The following is a 16,076-nucleotide window of genomic DNA, read 5'->3' as shown; positions in this document are numbered from 1 at the left end:
GAGGAGAGAAAAAAAAAAAAAAAAAAAAAAAAAAAGTTTATTTTTTACTTTTTTCATAAAATTACACATGAAAAATCATGTTCATTATTTTAAAAAAATCCAACTCGGGCAAATTTGCTGTTTTAATTCTAAAACGAAACCAACTTTTTTTTATAAAATTGTATGCCGTTTTCTTCTAATAAAAAATAAAAGTGAATAAAATTTATTTTTATGAGAACCTTTATTCATGAATAAACAAAATTACATATTAAAACCACATTTATTATTTTTAAAAAATTTATGTAACTAAGACAAATTTGATTAATTTATGCAACTAGGATGAATTTAATTTTTTTATTCTAAAATGAAACCAACTGTTGCATAAGTTGAATTTTTAAAAAATAATAAACATGGTTTTTCATATGTAATTTTATGTTTATTCGCAAGATAAAAATGTAAAAATAAACGTTTTTCTTTTCTGTACAAAGTTTTATTTTTATAAGGCACATGATACTTAACAACTTTTTTGCGTAATAAAATGGCGGATTGAAATTTGGTGTCCTGGCGTCCCAAAAAAGACTCAATATGGACAACACATGTTTCTGTATACTTGTAAGTAGATGAGAGGAGAGAGTTTTAATGCCTAACCCGACCCACTATCCTCGAGTGACTTTGGTCTCTGGCATAGGGGTTTGTCAGGACAACCTGACATAAGGATGTTTCACATTACAAGTAAACCCTGACCAAATATTTAAAAGAAGTTTCACTTGACTGCAGCGCAATAATAAATCCATGATCAGATAGATTTGCAGTGCGAACTCTAACACCAAATCCAACAGATCAGATCAGAGGATTTGCTAAAAACACAACACTATACTGAAACAGATATTGTCCTAAGGATGAATCGATTAAACTGATATAGTATTGTGGAATGTTCATCCTTCTGAATAAGACAAGACCATAGAATTTGGAGACGGCTGACCTGTGAACAAGGGAAAAGTGATGTTAAATGAATAGAAGATAAAATTAGATGCCTTAAGATCCCGTCGTTGGCAGGTCTACACACGAGAAATGGTTCGCATTCTGTTAATGCTGTTACTTCATGTAACAGCACTCAGACAGACTAAGAAAAATAAAAAAATAAAAAAGTAAAAAAAATAAAATAAAGGAGGGGGAGGGGGAAGAGGTCACTTTGGATTGAAACAAAAATTAAAATTACTTGTCTAGAAGGAGTTCTCTTTCACTGACCAAAGACAGAACAGATACTACTCTTTGATCACAAAAGGCAAAAGCTAGTTCCTATTTACTTGTCCCTCCCCAATAATAGTAATAATATAGTATTACATTTGACAAGTGTATATAACGAGTGCTCACTACTCTAGATAGTGCAGATGTGTTAAAACTTCACATTACTGATATGCATAGGACAGAAATGTGTTTCATTATAGTGTTAGATATGAGACAAGAAATTCAAAGTACTCAATACCCTAGACAGAGCAGGTGTGTGAAATGATACAATAAAACATTTAGTAAGTTGTATATGCAATACTTTAAACTTGACTCAGTTATATTTTCTTTGGACTATTGTCCTATCTACATTTCTGAGAGAGAGAGAGAGAGAGAGAGAGAGAGAGAGAGAAAGGAAAAATACAAAAAGAATAGTGATATTTTGCAAAAAAAAAACAAAAAACTTTTGAACTCTTCTATGATATCGTTCATGCCTCTGGGCAATGCCAGGTTGTCATGGTGGTAGTTTTATAAAAGAATGGAAGGGATGTAATTCCAAAAGTGTTGATAAAGAATTATTTGTTTGAAAAACAAAACTTTTTTTCTTTAAAAGTTTGAACAGATGAAAATTTATTCATATTTGTGAAGTTTTAAGATATTCATAAAAAAACATAAAATACAAATACATCTCAAAAAAGATGTAACTTTTTTTGTTTCTAAAATTCAATAACAAATTAATTACAAAGCTTCCTCTCCACAACCAAAAATGAATAAATAATTAGGGAAACAGTCTTGTTGAAAGACTTTTGGAATAAGTATCCATGTCCTCATCATTATCGGCATTATCTGCATTATCGGCATCATCGTCAGCCTCATCATCAGAAGTTCCCTTTTCTTTGCTAACCTAAAGGATGAGAAAAATATTCAGGTAAGAATTTAAAGTCTACAGGAAATTATAATTCAGGTAAAGGACATATATGACAAAGAAAAATATGAAAAATTTGATTAAAAAAAACTCACAAAAGAAATTTAATTAAAAAAATATTAAAGAATTTGATTTAATTTGATTTAAAAGAAGTTTTTAATTACAAAAGAAATTTAGTTTGATTAAACAATTAAAAATAAATTCCTTTATGCTTATAAAGGACATTATTACAGCAAAAAGTACAAAAAAAAAAAAAATGCATCATTTTCATTTGCTTTGAAATAAAACCATTTAACATCTGAAATTATTCAGAATTTTAATTAAAAAAAACAAATACCACTTTTTTACAATTAGCCGTTATGAATAAATCTATACTCCTATAAATTCGTTTTTCTTTTGTGTGTATTGATATTCATATTAAAAACCCTCTTTTCTATTTAAAAAGAAAATACAGTTTTCTTATATATGGGTTGTGAAATTGCATTCATTAGCAAAAAGTCTAGCTAATTTGCATATTCTTTTAAACATTCATTTTAATTAATTCCCTATTAGTTGCTTCGATTATCTAATGGGATGATCATCTTTAGTTAACTATTACGTGTAATTATATTCATGCAGATATTCTACATAATTTATACTTGCATAATATTTGCGTAAAACGTTTATATTAAACACAACATTGTTTCCATATATATTTAAGTATACATATATATTTTTGTTTAACAAATTTTGCCTACCAAACTCCTCCTAGAGTTTTCGGTCTACAGACATGAAACTTCATATATAAAGTATTTGAATTCATGCAAAACTTTATATTTGGGTTTCAGCCCAGAAAAATCGGTGCAAAAGTGTGAAAATTAAAAAAAATGAAATTTGCCAGGTGAAGGTTGAACGCCGGCATTACGAATGCATAACTTAGTAGCTATTGGTTTGGGTTTTAATTTTTAGCCTTGCAGTAAACATGTTTTCATAGCCCAGTCATTGACGGCAGAGGCAAAATAAATTGTGAGCTGAACGTTTTGCTTTCGATTCTCGATGGTGGCATATGAGTTTTTTTTTTTTAAATACTTTTTAAATCATTACTATATATTGCATCCAATCTATCTATTTATCTATAAAAGTGAGCATGTCTGTGTCCATTTCCCTATGCAATAACTATGTCAATTTTCAGTCTACAGACTCGAAATTTGATATACAGGGTACTGAGATTTGGGAAAATCTTTGTAATCGGTTTTCGGCCTGAAATTTGGCTGTGAATGGGTCAAAGTTCAACGATTTGACCTTTGAGAACTCTACCAAACTCCCCCGCCAATTTTGGGTCCAAACACTTGAAATTTTAGATATAGGTTCCTTGGACATGGATCTAACTTAATTTGAGGCCAAAACAATAGATGTTAAGGGGTCATAATAGGGGTCAAAGTTTTTAAAAAATTAACCGCTTTTTTTTTTTGCTCAACATATACCTCCAAACAACCGGTCAACGCCGAGCTGAAATGCTCGTGATTAAGTAAAACTTAAATGTTTATGCCTATGTACCTTTGCGGTAGTGAAACCTGAAAACATTCACTATATTTGTACAGGGTATAATCATGTAAGATCATAGCCGTTAAGCCTAGATGTGACAACAATATTTCATGGTCTTGTAGAGATATAAGTTACTGGTAGGTGTGAAAAGTTTTCTAGCTCAGTAAATGGAGCTCACCTTTCTTGCAGCAGCCTTGGCAATGTCTTCAATGTATTTGTTCTAATTCATGTTTCTTATAAATATAGTCTCAGTAGTTTGAATGATGAGCTCTCACGTAGGTTGCTATCAACCATGGCAATCAGTGGTTGAAAAGGTTTCTTATAATTGAAGGAAAACAGCTTCGTACGAGTAGCATTAAATGTTAAATTTTCTTCCTGATTCTTCTACAGACTGAATGTAATTTTCCAAGGATTCATCCATTGCCTTGGATATGCGTACGTTCATTTTCACATGTCAAAAATAGAGCATGGTGCCATCAGTAAATATACCCATTTTGGGCACAATTGCATCAGGAAATTTTTTTTTAATATAAATCAGGAATGATAGCAGTTCAAGGATCAACTCCCAAGACACACTTGCCTTAACGTCATGTTGTTTAGATGTACAGGCATCGAAAACAACCTGAATCTTTCCTTTGGTTAAGAAGAATCTTATATTAAATATTCCTCCAGTAATACAAACATACAAATTAAGTTTCATGAAAAGACCTTCATGCCAGACTTTTTGCAAAAACTTTGGATATATGAAGGGCTATTACCCTAGCTTCACCAGTTTAGTAAATGCGTTCCGAGATGCCTGTTAGGATGCCTGCAATAGAATAAGCTATCTAAATCCATGCTGTTTGTCATAAAGTTTATCATTAATGATAGACTATCGCTAGATTGATTAAAGGCTTAAAGATTTTAGCAAAGAACAGTAGAAAACTGATAGGGCAATAATTTTAAAGGTTAGTTTATTCAAAAGAATTTTTGAAGACTTGTATCACAGAGGCAAATTTCCAGTTATCAGGGAAGGAAGATTTGGCAAGGTATTTGTTGAAAAGTTTGGAGATGACAGGCCCCAGCTCAGAAAAACATTTCTCTAAGTCTATAGTAGGGATAAGATGAGGCGCATATGTTTTGCAGGTATCACGGTTTTTGTTTTTTTTTCTTGTGGAATCCGTTATCAATTACCATGTAAGAAGCTTATTGATTGCGCATTATTTATCACGCCATTATAGATTTTCCAGAAATTGTGAGTTCCTAATAAGTTTTCAGGTCATCTCAATATCCCTACTCTTAGTTGCAGCTAGTTCATTCTTGCAATGGTTTCTTGATGCTATAAGTTTTGTCTATTTGCAACAAACTTACAGCGGTTGAATTGGTGGAATGCTTGCTGCTAATGTGCAATAGCATTGTGGAGAGGGGGGGGGCTCACTATAGAATTTTCAGGTGTTGTAATAGTTTCCTGTGGAATATACATGTGATTAAGGACCTCGTATGAATTATATTTTCCCTAGATACTTCCTCCAAAAGAGGAAGCTAGCTCAACTTGCTAGATTGACTGCTGCAACAGGGTAAGGTGCATGAAGTTTATGAAAGCACCTCATAAATCAATAAATAAGGGACAAATTTTCAAATATCCTGAAAATACTTTGTATTGATACGAAAGTTGTTATGTGAAAAGTTAAAAAAATATAACATAAAATAAAAAGATGTGGTGGGTTCTGGTGCTTCAAATTTTACATAAAAATGTCAATTGGAAAAACAATACTTTTAGTAACAAAACTATATTTTTGTGAAATCAGTCCAATATATTTAACTAAACAATCAAAATTATTTGCAATATTATGATGTTGAAGCTATAAAATTACTTCAAAAAGATTAAAAATAAAAGATTTAAAGAGCTTGGTTTTTAAATTAAATTTTGGGAAAAGATGTTTGATGAACTTTTTTTTAAATTCCTTCAGCTCATATACTTTTGCTAGTTGGCATCATTTTCTCTTTTCATTTTTGCTAGTTGGTGAATTGTCATTTTAGTTAAGGTTTCTTTAATTTTCAACTTCTTTCCTTTTCCAATTTAAAGCCTCCGATTATGTCTCCCATATGCTAAAATCCTGTAACATTATCAGCATCAAAAATGTAAAAGTTACAATCATTTTGTGCTACTGCTGTTTAAATAAAACGCTGACATCCATAATTGTGGCAAATGCAACATTTTACATTAAACACCAGATATTTGCTTTCAAAAGTATTACCATGTTGCCAAAATTTCAACTTCTTTAATAGCTATCCTAAACAATTTTTTTTTATACTTAAACTCTTCTAATGTAGCCACATAGAACTTTGCAAAACATAAACAATGGTAACAAATTTATTTTAGTAGCACAATTAACCATCGAATTATGATCGTTCAAAGTTAATTGATTCAGAAGCAAAATTTCAGTGTAGAACTAAAAATGCAGGATTATAACAAATGAAAAACCCTTACATATGTACTGCCATTGTATAGTAAATGAAAATTAATCATAATGAAAATGCCCATTAATTATATCAACCTAAGCATTAGACAAAATCGCATTATTTAGCCCAAAATGGGACAAAGAGCAACTTTGACTCTTCTTATAAGATTTATTACAACATCTAGAACTTAATGATTTATAGCTAGATTTTTCCTTTAATAGTAAAAAACAAAACACTTCAGATTTGGAATTTATAAAAACAGAAACAATTTGATAATAGGATAAAAAATAGACCTAATAGGTTTGAGACATCATAAATATGAAATGCATGAATACGTTGGTTTCTTTGATTTTTGGTTGACCATCACACTCTCACATGGAACCTGTAAACAAATGGTTAATAAACCTTTTATATATTCCTCCCCTTTCTTACTGAAGCAATTTAAATTTTAGTCTTACTTCAGACTGCCTCTTTTGGGGAGATGGATTTTCCCTACATTAAAAACCAACATTGTTAGTAATCTACCCTGGTGAGGAGGTAAAAACTTTGTAACTTATTTTTTTTTTTAACAATTTTTAAAAAATTTATTTATTTATCATTTTATAAATTTCTGAGGTCAGTTTTTAATGTAGAGAAAATTCAGTTCCCTCACACAGGGACACTGTGAAGTGAGACAAAAAATTGCCTCAGTCTGGTGGATTTCTCCTTCATTGACCAAGGGCAGAAAAGATATTTACAAAATAATGTAGAATAATTTTAACTAAAAAAAAGTTAAATATTATTTCATTTGTTTAGTTTTTGATTGGTCTGTAAATTTGTAAATTTTTTTTTTTTTTGCCATTGAAAGATTATCTAAATCTACCTATTTTTCAGGTTGTGTCCAGCATCCTAAATTCTTGTTTTCTAATAATTTCATTCTTTATGATTATTCAATTTATATTTAAAATATTATGATTCTAATATATACATACACACACACATATATATACATATATATATATACATATATATATATATATACACACACAGTGGTACCTCAGAACTCAACCATAATTCATTCCAGATGTTTGTTCGACCACCGAAAATATTTCCCCTTTAAATTAACTAAAATAGAAATAATTGGTTCCAGAGTTTAAAAGTCCCTTTTTATCTGTAAACTTTGAGAATCTTATACATTTAATTGCTATGCCATTTCATATTCCTTTGCAAGTGATGACACATGTATTCCTCTTTCAATTTTATTGTCATTCGTACAGTTTCGTTTTGCACTTGCTTTTGTTTCACTTTTCTTTCTTTTTATCCCATTGTAAATGAATATTCATTTCTTATTTGTTTCGTCTTTACTTGATGCTAAACTGATTATTTGACCAAGTTTTTTTTTTTTTTTTTAAAAACACCTTTTTAAACACCTCAAAGTCCTTTGTTGTCCCATGCAAAAAAGGGTCGACCAATCAAATTACCTGGTTCTGGTGCGATGCTGATGTACTAAAAATAACTTAGGCACCATCTAGACTGTAGAAGGGGTTGCGATGACATTGTTCTAAATATAACTCATCGCAAAATTTAGACTTGGATTTGGAATTTGGAACATCGTCAGAATGGGGGTTGGGTTGTTACACTACACTTCAAAAATATCATGATCAGTATGAATTGTAGAGTTCCATTGAGGAACACTGCTGCTTATTTACATTCAAAGCAAAGCCGGTGGTTCAAACTCCAAAATTTCGTTTGACTACAGAGGCAAGAAAATCTCCAACTTTTGGTTCAAACACTGAGTTATCAGACAACCGAGGTATCACTGTATTTTTTTTTTTTTTTTTACTTTCTAGTTTTTAGATTGCAACCTAATTTTAAAACTATAAATCAAACAAAGAAAAGTGAATTTGGAACACTAAAATGTTTTACTTTTCTTGGATATGTTTACCTGAATCTAGTTTTTTTTATGCGAATTTAAAATACCTACCAAAATATAATTTAAATATCAAAACGTAACAATTATTCCTCTGTATAAGAAAAAGCTGTATACCTAAACTCTAATGAAGCATAATTTAAATATAAATTGAATAGTTGTAAAAAATAAAGTCATTTAGAAATAAGAATTTAAGATGCTGAAAGCATGCACAAGTTGAAAGACAGGCAGACTCGAGTAATCTTATGTTATATCAAATAAGGTCACAATCTCTTCAATGTTCTATTTATTTATTAAAAAGTTTTGTAAAAGAAAGAAACAAACAAAACAGATGCATCCCATAAATAATGTTTTTTATATGCTTAGAGGCAGACAATGTTGTGCATATTAAGTTAAAAATACCAACATGAAATATTTCTTGATAGAAAAGAGTAAAAAAAATCTATTAATGCCACAATAGAAAGAATTGTACATTTTTAAAAACATGGAGATACCTGGCTTTGTCAGGTTGTAAAATATGCTTAAATATAACTTAATTCATGCAGATTTCGTATTTATAACAGAGCCAATTCTCTATTGAAGATATAGTACTGATTTCGGTTATAGTAAGCCAACGTGCTTCCTACTTTCTTTTGTAGCACTACCAGAAACAGTGAAAGGCAAATCAGTTCCTTTGTTTTTTTCTCTTACGCCTACATCTCCCCTGTGTATGTACACTTCTTTTTTTCATGTTTTTACAATCTTTTTTTATTTCAATAATTTTATCATTTTATGCTTTTATTAACATATATTACATAAATTCAAATAAAAAACTTATTTTTTATAATTTCAGAAACATATTTCTTAAAATTTTTTAATTAAAATAAAAACTTTAATTTTTTGAAATCTTGTTATTAAAAGCGCAACTAAAGATTAATTGCGTTATTTTTATCTGTACAATTCTGTTAATTTTTATTTATTTATTTATTTTTTAATAATGTCCTTTTCTTATATTTTATTTCAATAAATCGTTTCACAATAAAAATACTGAAGAACAAGAAAAGTGAAGGAACTGATTCGCCTTAATGTTACGTCAGAAATTAGGAAGTATTTTAGTTGACTATTATCCCCATTTGAAAAGTTAAAAAAAAAAAAAAAAAAAAAAAATGACTTCGAGTGCCATCAACTAGAATCAAAACCAAAACATTTAATGCTGCAGCCATATTCCCTACTGTCTGAGCCAACCTAACAGATAAGATTTAAAATTAAACCACTTCATTCACGCTATGAATGAATTTGCGCATGCGTAAAACTAATGGAAATATGAACATTTTGCATTTTAACTTGCTGACATATTTCTGTATATTTCATCCATTCAAACAAAGACTTTACTTGTTATAAACCAGCCTCGGTATCTGATTAGTATTTCCTGTTAAGTTCAGTGTTATGTGACCAGTAGTTTAATAGTTTATCAGTTAAACGCAGGCAGACACACATACCATTATATTTATATAGAAAAGATTATATTTTGCCAACATTTAAATTTTACCAAATTGAAATTAAAAGAGAATTTTGCTAAAGTTACTCATTTTTACACACTAAATTCCCTAGATGCTGTAAAGCCTTCTACTCAAATAGCTTTTCCCCTTGGACTGCTTCACTTTGGAATTCACCCTTAGACCCTTGCTTCCTTGTCTGTACTGACATGTAGAAATTCAAATGTAATGTGAACAGACATCTTACTGCCCAACTCCATAAATAGTATCCCTGCAAATTTGGTCTCAAATAATAACCCTCCCCCATGACTAAGTGGCCTTGTGCTTTGTTTGGGATGAAATGACAATAAAAACATGTTTGAACTGTGTAAATATCGGTTGATCTGAACATTTGCTAAAATTAAAATAAATGAGTTATTACAAGTTGAAATACTTAAGAGAATGAAAATCTTGATTTAGGATGTCTGATTTAAAACAATTTTCATAAGGTGTGAAAAAGAAATGAAATGCAAAACGATTTTAAAGAGAAATAAAAGGTTTTGTCATACCATATTATAACAATTGCCTTGACACAGGCAAAGTGACCCACATGGCTGGTTTTTCTTCACACAAGTACATTTTGCTGATCGGCAACCAAGCTTACAGCGACACTAAAAAAAAAATAAATAAATTATGCAGCAAAATGTGAATGTATCATATTTGTTTATATTTCTTTTTTAGAACAGTTTTCTTTTCACATTGTTTAATATTATGCTTGTTTGTTTTTTACATGTATTAGATGGTGGAAGGAATGGCAAATGAGATAATACGGTAAACTCATGATATAAATAAATTACACAATCGGCCAACCTGCATATGGTCAGTCACCATAGCATCCAGAGATTTGGTTGATGTATTTATAGCTTTATTCAGCAGTAGCATTTGATAAAGTAAAAGTGTTTATTGTTTTTTTTTTTATAATCGGATAGTTATTCGTAAAATCTTGCTAATTTCCCTTAAACTGAAAGAAGACAACTTTATTCCTAATTTTCTACATATCTTCAAAATATCGAGATTTATTGCCACGACCAGCTAAAAGCACGAATGTATACCCTACTGTTTAATGTACTAACACTGACTCAACAGATCATATGGTGCCCAGCATCGCATAAAAAGGCTGAGAAAATCTTTATTCGTTCTATAGGTTTGAATATATTATATACCTTCTTTGGCTAAAAATCTTTTAATTGTCACCCTGTCTTGCATTTGTATGTTTTACTCTAGCCTGCCTTCTTACATTATTTTTTTTTATTTTATCTTCAAGTCATAAACTGCTTTGCTCATTTCCAGTTTGTTCTGTAAATCATAACTAGAAACTTTTTTTTTTTTTTTTTTTTTTTTTTTAATTCTATCAAAAAAAGAGAGAGAAAAAAAAAGAGTCACTATCAGCAAGATCAAAAGCAACTAGATAAGGATTAATGCAAGGATTGGAAACTAATGAAATGGACAAAATTTGATTACTGAAAAGAACAGTTTTACAAGTAGTTGTTGAAATTTTATTTTAAGATGATGCTATTACAATTTGCAAGGAAGATAGGAAGTTCTTGGAAAGAAACTTTGTTCATGGAAGTTCCATTTGGTTTTAGGTACACAGGAAGAAAAGAAATTCTTTTGCAATGGTGGTAGTTAAACGAATTGTGAAAGTTTTACAGCAAGCACTGTCTATGGAAATAACAATAGAATAGAGAGAGAGACTAACAATGCCTCTTCTGTGAGAAAAGGGCAGCAGGAAAGAGAAGTGATAACCCCCACTACATTGTGAGGTTGATATCAAAATAGAAGTGCTACTCCCCAGATGATTGGTTTGGTTTGGTTTTACAGCATATCAACCCCCCCCTTTTTTTTTTGTTATTTAATGCCGAGTTCCAATTTTTTTTTTTTTGTGGATTAGATATTTTAATTTAATCAGGGAGTCAAATCAGACTTTTTGCGTCATTAGGTGATGTGCTTTTTTTTTGGGGGGGGGGGGAAGAGTTGGATTGAATTAAAGTTATATTCTTTTATATAGATTTACTTTTTTCAGAAATGTTAGTATTTTGTTGGAATTTTTTTTTTTTAATAATTCTTTCATATCGTTGACATTGTAATAATTTTGCCGGATATGCGCGAGATCGCCACAATCCAAAAGAAATTGTTTTACTGTAAAAGGTTCTTGGCATGCAAAACATTCTGGAGGGTCTTCTTTTTTTAGCAGGAAGGAGTGGGTTATGTGCGTGTGTCCTATGCGAATACAAGACAAAATCACTTCCTCTCTATGTGATCTTCTGGCATCTGGTAATCGTTCTTTTATTATGGGTTTGATCTTGAAAAGTTTATTATTTGGACAGTTATTCTATCTTTCTTGTCATTTCTTCATAATGAGATTATTTATTTATTATTTGTAGTCAGAATGTGGAATTTCTATATTGCTTTTAAAGCGTTTTTGGCAGCTATGTCAGCTCTTTCACTGCCCTGAATTCCAGAATGACTGGGGATCCAGTAAAATTTGATACTTTTGTTTTGTGAAAGAGTGTGTATTTTTTGTAGCAGTTTGATGAGTAGTGGGTTATTTAAATTTTTATTCTTTAAGGATTTGAGTACCGATAGGGAGTCTGAAAAAATTATAAATTTGTTGTGGCTAAGGTCAGTGATGGGGTCTGGTGCCATATCTAAGGCTGTGGCTTCAGCACTAAAAATTGAGGCAGGGTCTGGTAGTCACTTCTGTAAGGTAATGTTAGTGGATACAACTCTGCATCCGGCTTTGTTGCTGTCTTTGGACCCATCTGTGTATATGTGCTGATGGTTTGGGTATTTTTTCTGAATTATAAGGAATTTTTCTTGATAGATTAGTGGATGGGTTTGATTTTTTTGGAGGTTATTTAATTCAAAGATAATTTCAGGTTGTTTTAGTAGCCAGGGTGGAAGGCTTAGTTGGTTGACACTACGGATGTTGGCGATTGTGATACCTGCATCTTCTACTAGTGGTTTTGTACGGAGCCCAAAAAGTTTTATAGCTTTTACTTTTTGGTCATATAGATTTTGGTAATTTGGATTGAAGGTACAGTTAGAGGCTGAATTTGTTGGTTGCGATTTTTTCCTATCACAGAGCGAGTAATCTAGTGAGTTTGCAATGCAGTCGTAAGCAGGATTGTCTGGGCAAGAGAGAATTTTGGTCAGGTATTGCAAGGCTAGTTTATCGCGCCGAATTAATAATGGGGGTTCATTGGCTTCTGCATAGAGACTATCGATGGGGGAAGTTCGGAAGGCTCCCAGCGCAAGCCTGAGGCCCTGATATTGAACAGTGTTCAGTATCTTTATGTAAGACTTTCTGGTGGCATCATAAATGAATCTGCCATAATCTAGTTTCAATCGCACTAGTGATCTATATAACTTAATAGGGTTTGTCCGTCTACTCTCCAATCTATGTGGGCAATGACCCACATTAGCTGGAGAGTTTTATTACATTTATTTTTAAGAGGTTTTATATGAGGGATGAATGTAAGTTTTTTGTCTAGTATTAACCCTAAGAATTTATGTTCATTTACAACAGGAATCGGAATATCATCTAGTTTTAAAAGAGGATCTGGGTGCAGTTTTCTTAGTTGACAAAAGTGCATACATTTTGTTTTGTTAATGGAAAATTTGAAGCCATTCTTAGTTGTCCATTTTTTTATTTTGTCAATGCATTGTTGAAGTTGACGCTCAATTATATGGATATGTCTCGAGCTGTATGCAATTAAAAAATCAACATATAGAGAGCAATCCACACCTTGGTTTATGCATCCAACAATACTGTTAAATTTTAGCCTGAATAATGTTACCGACAAAATACTTCCCTGTGGAACTCCCGTTTCCTGTTCCTTGATGTCAGAGAGGCATGTTCCTACACGGACATTGAATAATCTATTGTTGATAAAGTTGTTGATGAAGATGGGTAGCCTTCCTTTCACTCCAGCTTCTTTAAGATCTTTCATGATGCCGTATCTCCATATGGTATCGTACGCTTTTTCAAGATCAAAGAAAATAGCAGTCATATGCTTTTTGTGTAAGTGAATTTCAAATGAAAGTTTCTAAACAAATTAAATGGTCTGTTGTGCTCCGATGTTTTTGGAAGCCACATTGAAAATTAGTTATTTTATTTGTTTCCAGAAACCAAATTAATCTGGTGTTGACCATTCTCTCCATGATCTTACACATGTAGCTTGTTAGAGCTATGGGGCGATAATTGGAGGGGTCAGATGCATCCTTTCCTGGTTTTGGTATAGGAATGACTGTGGCTTGTTTCCATATGGCTGGAAGATTGCCATTGAGCCAGACGTCATTATAAATAGAAAGTAAATACTTTAATGGTTCATCTGAATATGGGAAAGATCAGAGAAAAACATCCATGTCATCCTTGTTCACTATATACAATTGACCCTCAGCCACTGCTTTCACCACTTATTTGGGGATCAGTATTGATTGGGGGGGGGGGTGTAGTATTTATATTTGGTGCAGATTATATGTGTATAAGTGGTGAGCTAGACGTGACCAGCCGATTGATCGGATCGGGCCTTTCCGACCGCCCGTCTGGCCCAGTACGAGGCCAAAGTGGAGTGTTGCAATGGATACCTTTATTTCCCTAGGTATCAGTTGCTCAGCCACCAGGATCCTTTTCGTAGACATTACGGAATGCCACCTACGGCCAACAGGTGGCCCCATTGAGGGACTTTTCCTCTCTGCAGGGGGGCAGTCAGTGTATTCTAATGCCCCACTGATGGGGTTGGGAAGTAGAGAAGGAAAAAGAAAGGAGAGGGGAAGGGGGCTGTTATTTTTGTTTTTGCAGAACATAATTAAGTTTTACAAAAGAGAATAGAAAACAAAAAAAATTCGATGTAGGTGTATTTCGTCTCAGGAAGCCAATAGACAGCCTGATATGGTAGCACCAGGTCCCCAGACGAGGAGGGAGCAATAATCTTAGGATAAATTTGACTTTTTAACAAGTAGAAGATTGAATCAAAAGTGAGGCACTTTTTGTAGTGATAGAATGATCCAATAATTTTTCCAATGACCTTAGCAACAGAAGTTTTAGGGTTAGGAGTTTATCAAAGCACAGAGGCTCCCTTAAGGAGAGACATTCATTTAAACTGAGACAAAACAAAGCTCCAAGTGTTGGTGATGATAGGAGAGAAACTTGTCTTTAGAGATGTTAAAAGTATCCCACTATTGTGTCAGATTGGAAGAGAGCTAGAAACAGCAGTATTTCAATCAGCAATTCTATTCAAAATGTTGCTAGACAATTCTGCCATAAAATTTAAAAACATTTTCTTGGAAAAAAAAAAAAAAAAAAAAAAAAAAAAAATTCTAGTAATTTTTATACCTAGTACACATATACAATTCATGGGTTCAAGGGTCGGCAACCTACGGCCCATAGACAGGATCCAATCCATAAAGGCATTTTGACCAGCCGACAAACTTGATTATCAATGTATGTATTTTTAACACAAGACAAGGCTTTCTAATTCAACAAAAGGCTTGCTGTTATTTCTGATCTACCCAACCAAATTTGAAAAAAAAAAAAAAAAAAAAAAATGATCAAAGCTTAATCATCCCCATTTCTGCGGACAAAATAAAAAAATAAACATAAAACTGAGAGCAAATTTGGCCAATCGATCACTGACAGACATTAAATGGGGACAACCCCAAAGAGATAATGTCTCAGTCAGTTTTCTATTTCATTCCTCCAACAATAGTCCTCCCCCCAGCCATGAAATTACACAAATTTGTAAAAATGCATTACATTATTCATTATGAGACACTGTGTGCCAAGTACTTAAAGTTTAAAAATGTTATAGATGCCATGAAAACTGAATTTGATTCTATCTTGTGGATTGAATCATCAACAATTTAACTAATTTTTTGGATACTCAGGCAGAATATTATGACCTTGCATATTTCTGTTGTATGCTAACTTAGCTAGGGTCGATTTTAAAATGAGTACTTGTCTTACATAAAGAGATGATGGTATTCCTCAAAAGTAAACATGAATAGTTCACATTTTCAAGATCCTGATTGGCTCACAACTTTAGCATTCATTGTGGATACAGCAACTCATTTGAATTATTTAAATTTACTAATCTAAGGTAAAATTCAGCTTATGAGATGCATTGTTGCCTTCAAAATAAAAATACTTGTATTGTGGGAACATCAATCTAGAAATAAAACTGAGCTCATTTCCATCATTCCAAGCAAGGAAACCACAGGATACAGTCATTTGAGAATATAATTCAAGATTTGCAAAACGAATTTGTATCACATTTGCTGACTGTTTGCATAAAATAATTTCAAACTGTTTGCTACACCATTTGATGTGGAAACAGTATCAGAATGATAGAAATAAAGTGTGATGATTTATTAAGATCAAAATTTAATTCCAAAGTTATTTCATTAATTGATTTTTATGCAAAGTATATTTTCCCAAGTAGAAAGTACTTCAAATTAGTGACCCATGCAAAAAAAGGTTGATATCTTTGTTTCGAAGTACCTATCAATGTAAACAAATCTGTCAAAATTGAAGCAAAGAAAGAACAATTTGAGA

The 16,076-nt window shown here is 31.8% G+C and overlaps 1 protein-coding gene across 1 annotated transcript in view; it reads right to left on the bottom strand.

Annotated features, from left to right (window-relative positions):
* Window positions 1–1,803: 1,803 nt before the first annotated feature.
* LOC145268371 (chromosome-associated kinesin KIF4A-like) overlaps window positions 1,804–16,076 on the bottom strand; it is a 123,580-nt gene continuing 109,307 nt past the window's right edge. The window contains exons 27-28 of the mRNA XM_080123922.1: window positions 10,030–10,131; window positions 1,804–2,110 (exon numbers count right to left, since the gene is read on the bottom strand). Of these exons, the coding sequence (XP_079980048.1) occupies window positions 1,985–2,110; window positions 10,030–10,131 (228 nt within the window). The 3' untranslated portion in view covers window positions 1,804–1,984. The remainder of the gene's footprint in view (window positions 2,111–10,029; window positions 10,132–16,076) is intronic.

Source organism: Euprymna scolopes, chromosome 43, assembly GCF_053919585.1.
Source record: "Euprymna scolopes isolate OS-2025 chromosome 43, ASM5391958v1, whole genome shotgun sequence".
Classification (NCBI taxonomy): domain Eukaryota; kingdom Metazoa; phylum Mollusca; class Cephalopoda; order Sepiida; family Sepiolidae; genus Euprymna; species Euprymna scolopes.
The sequence above is the reverse complement of the archived record's forward strand: the minus strand, read 5'-3'. Positions and strand labels throughout refer to the sequence as shown.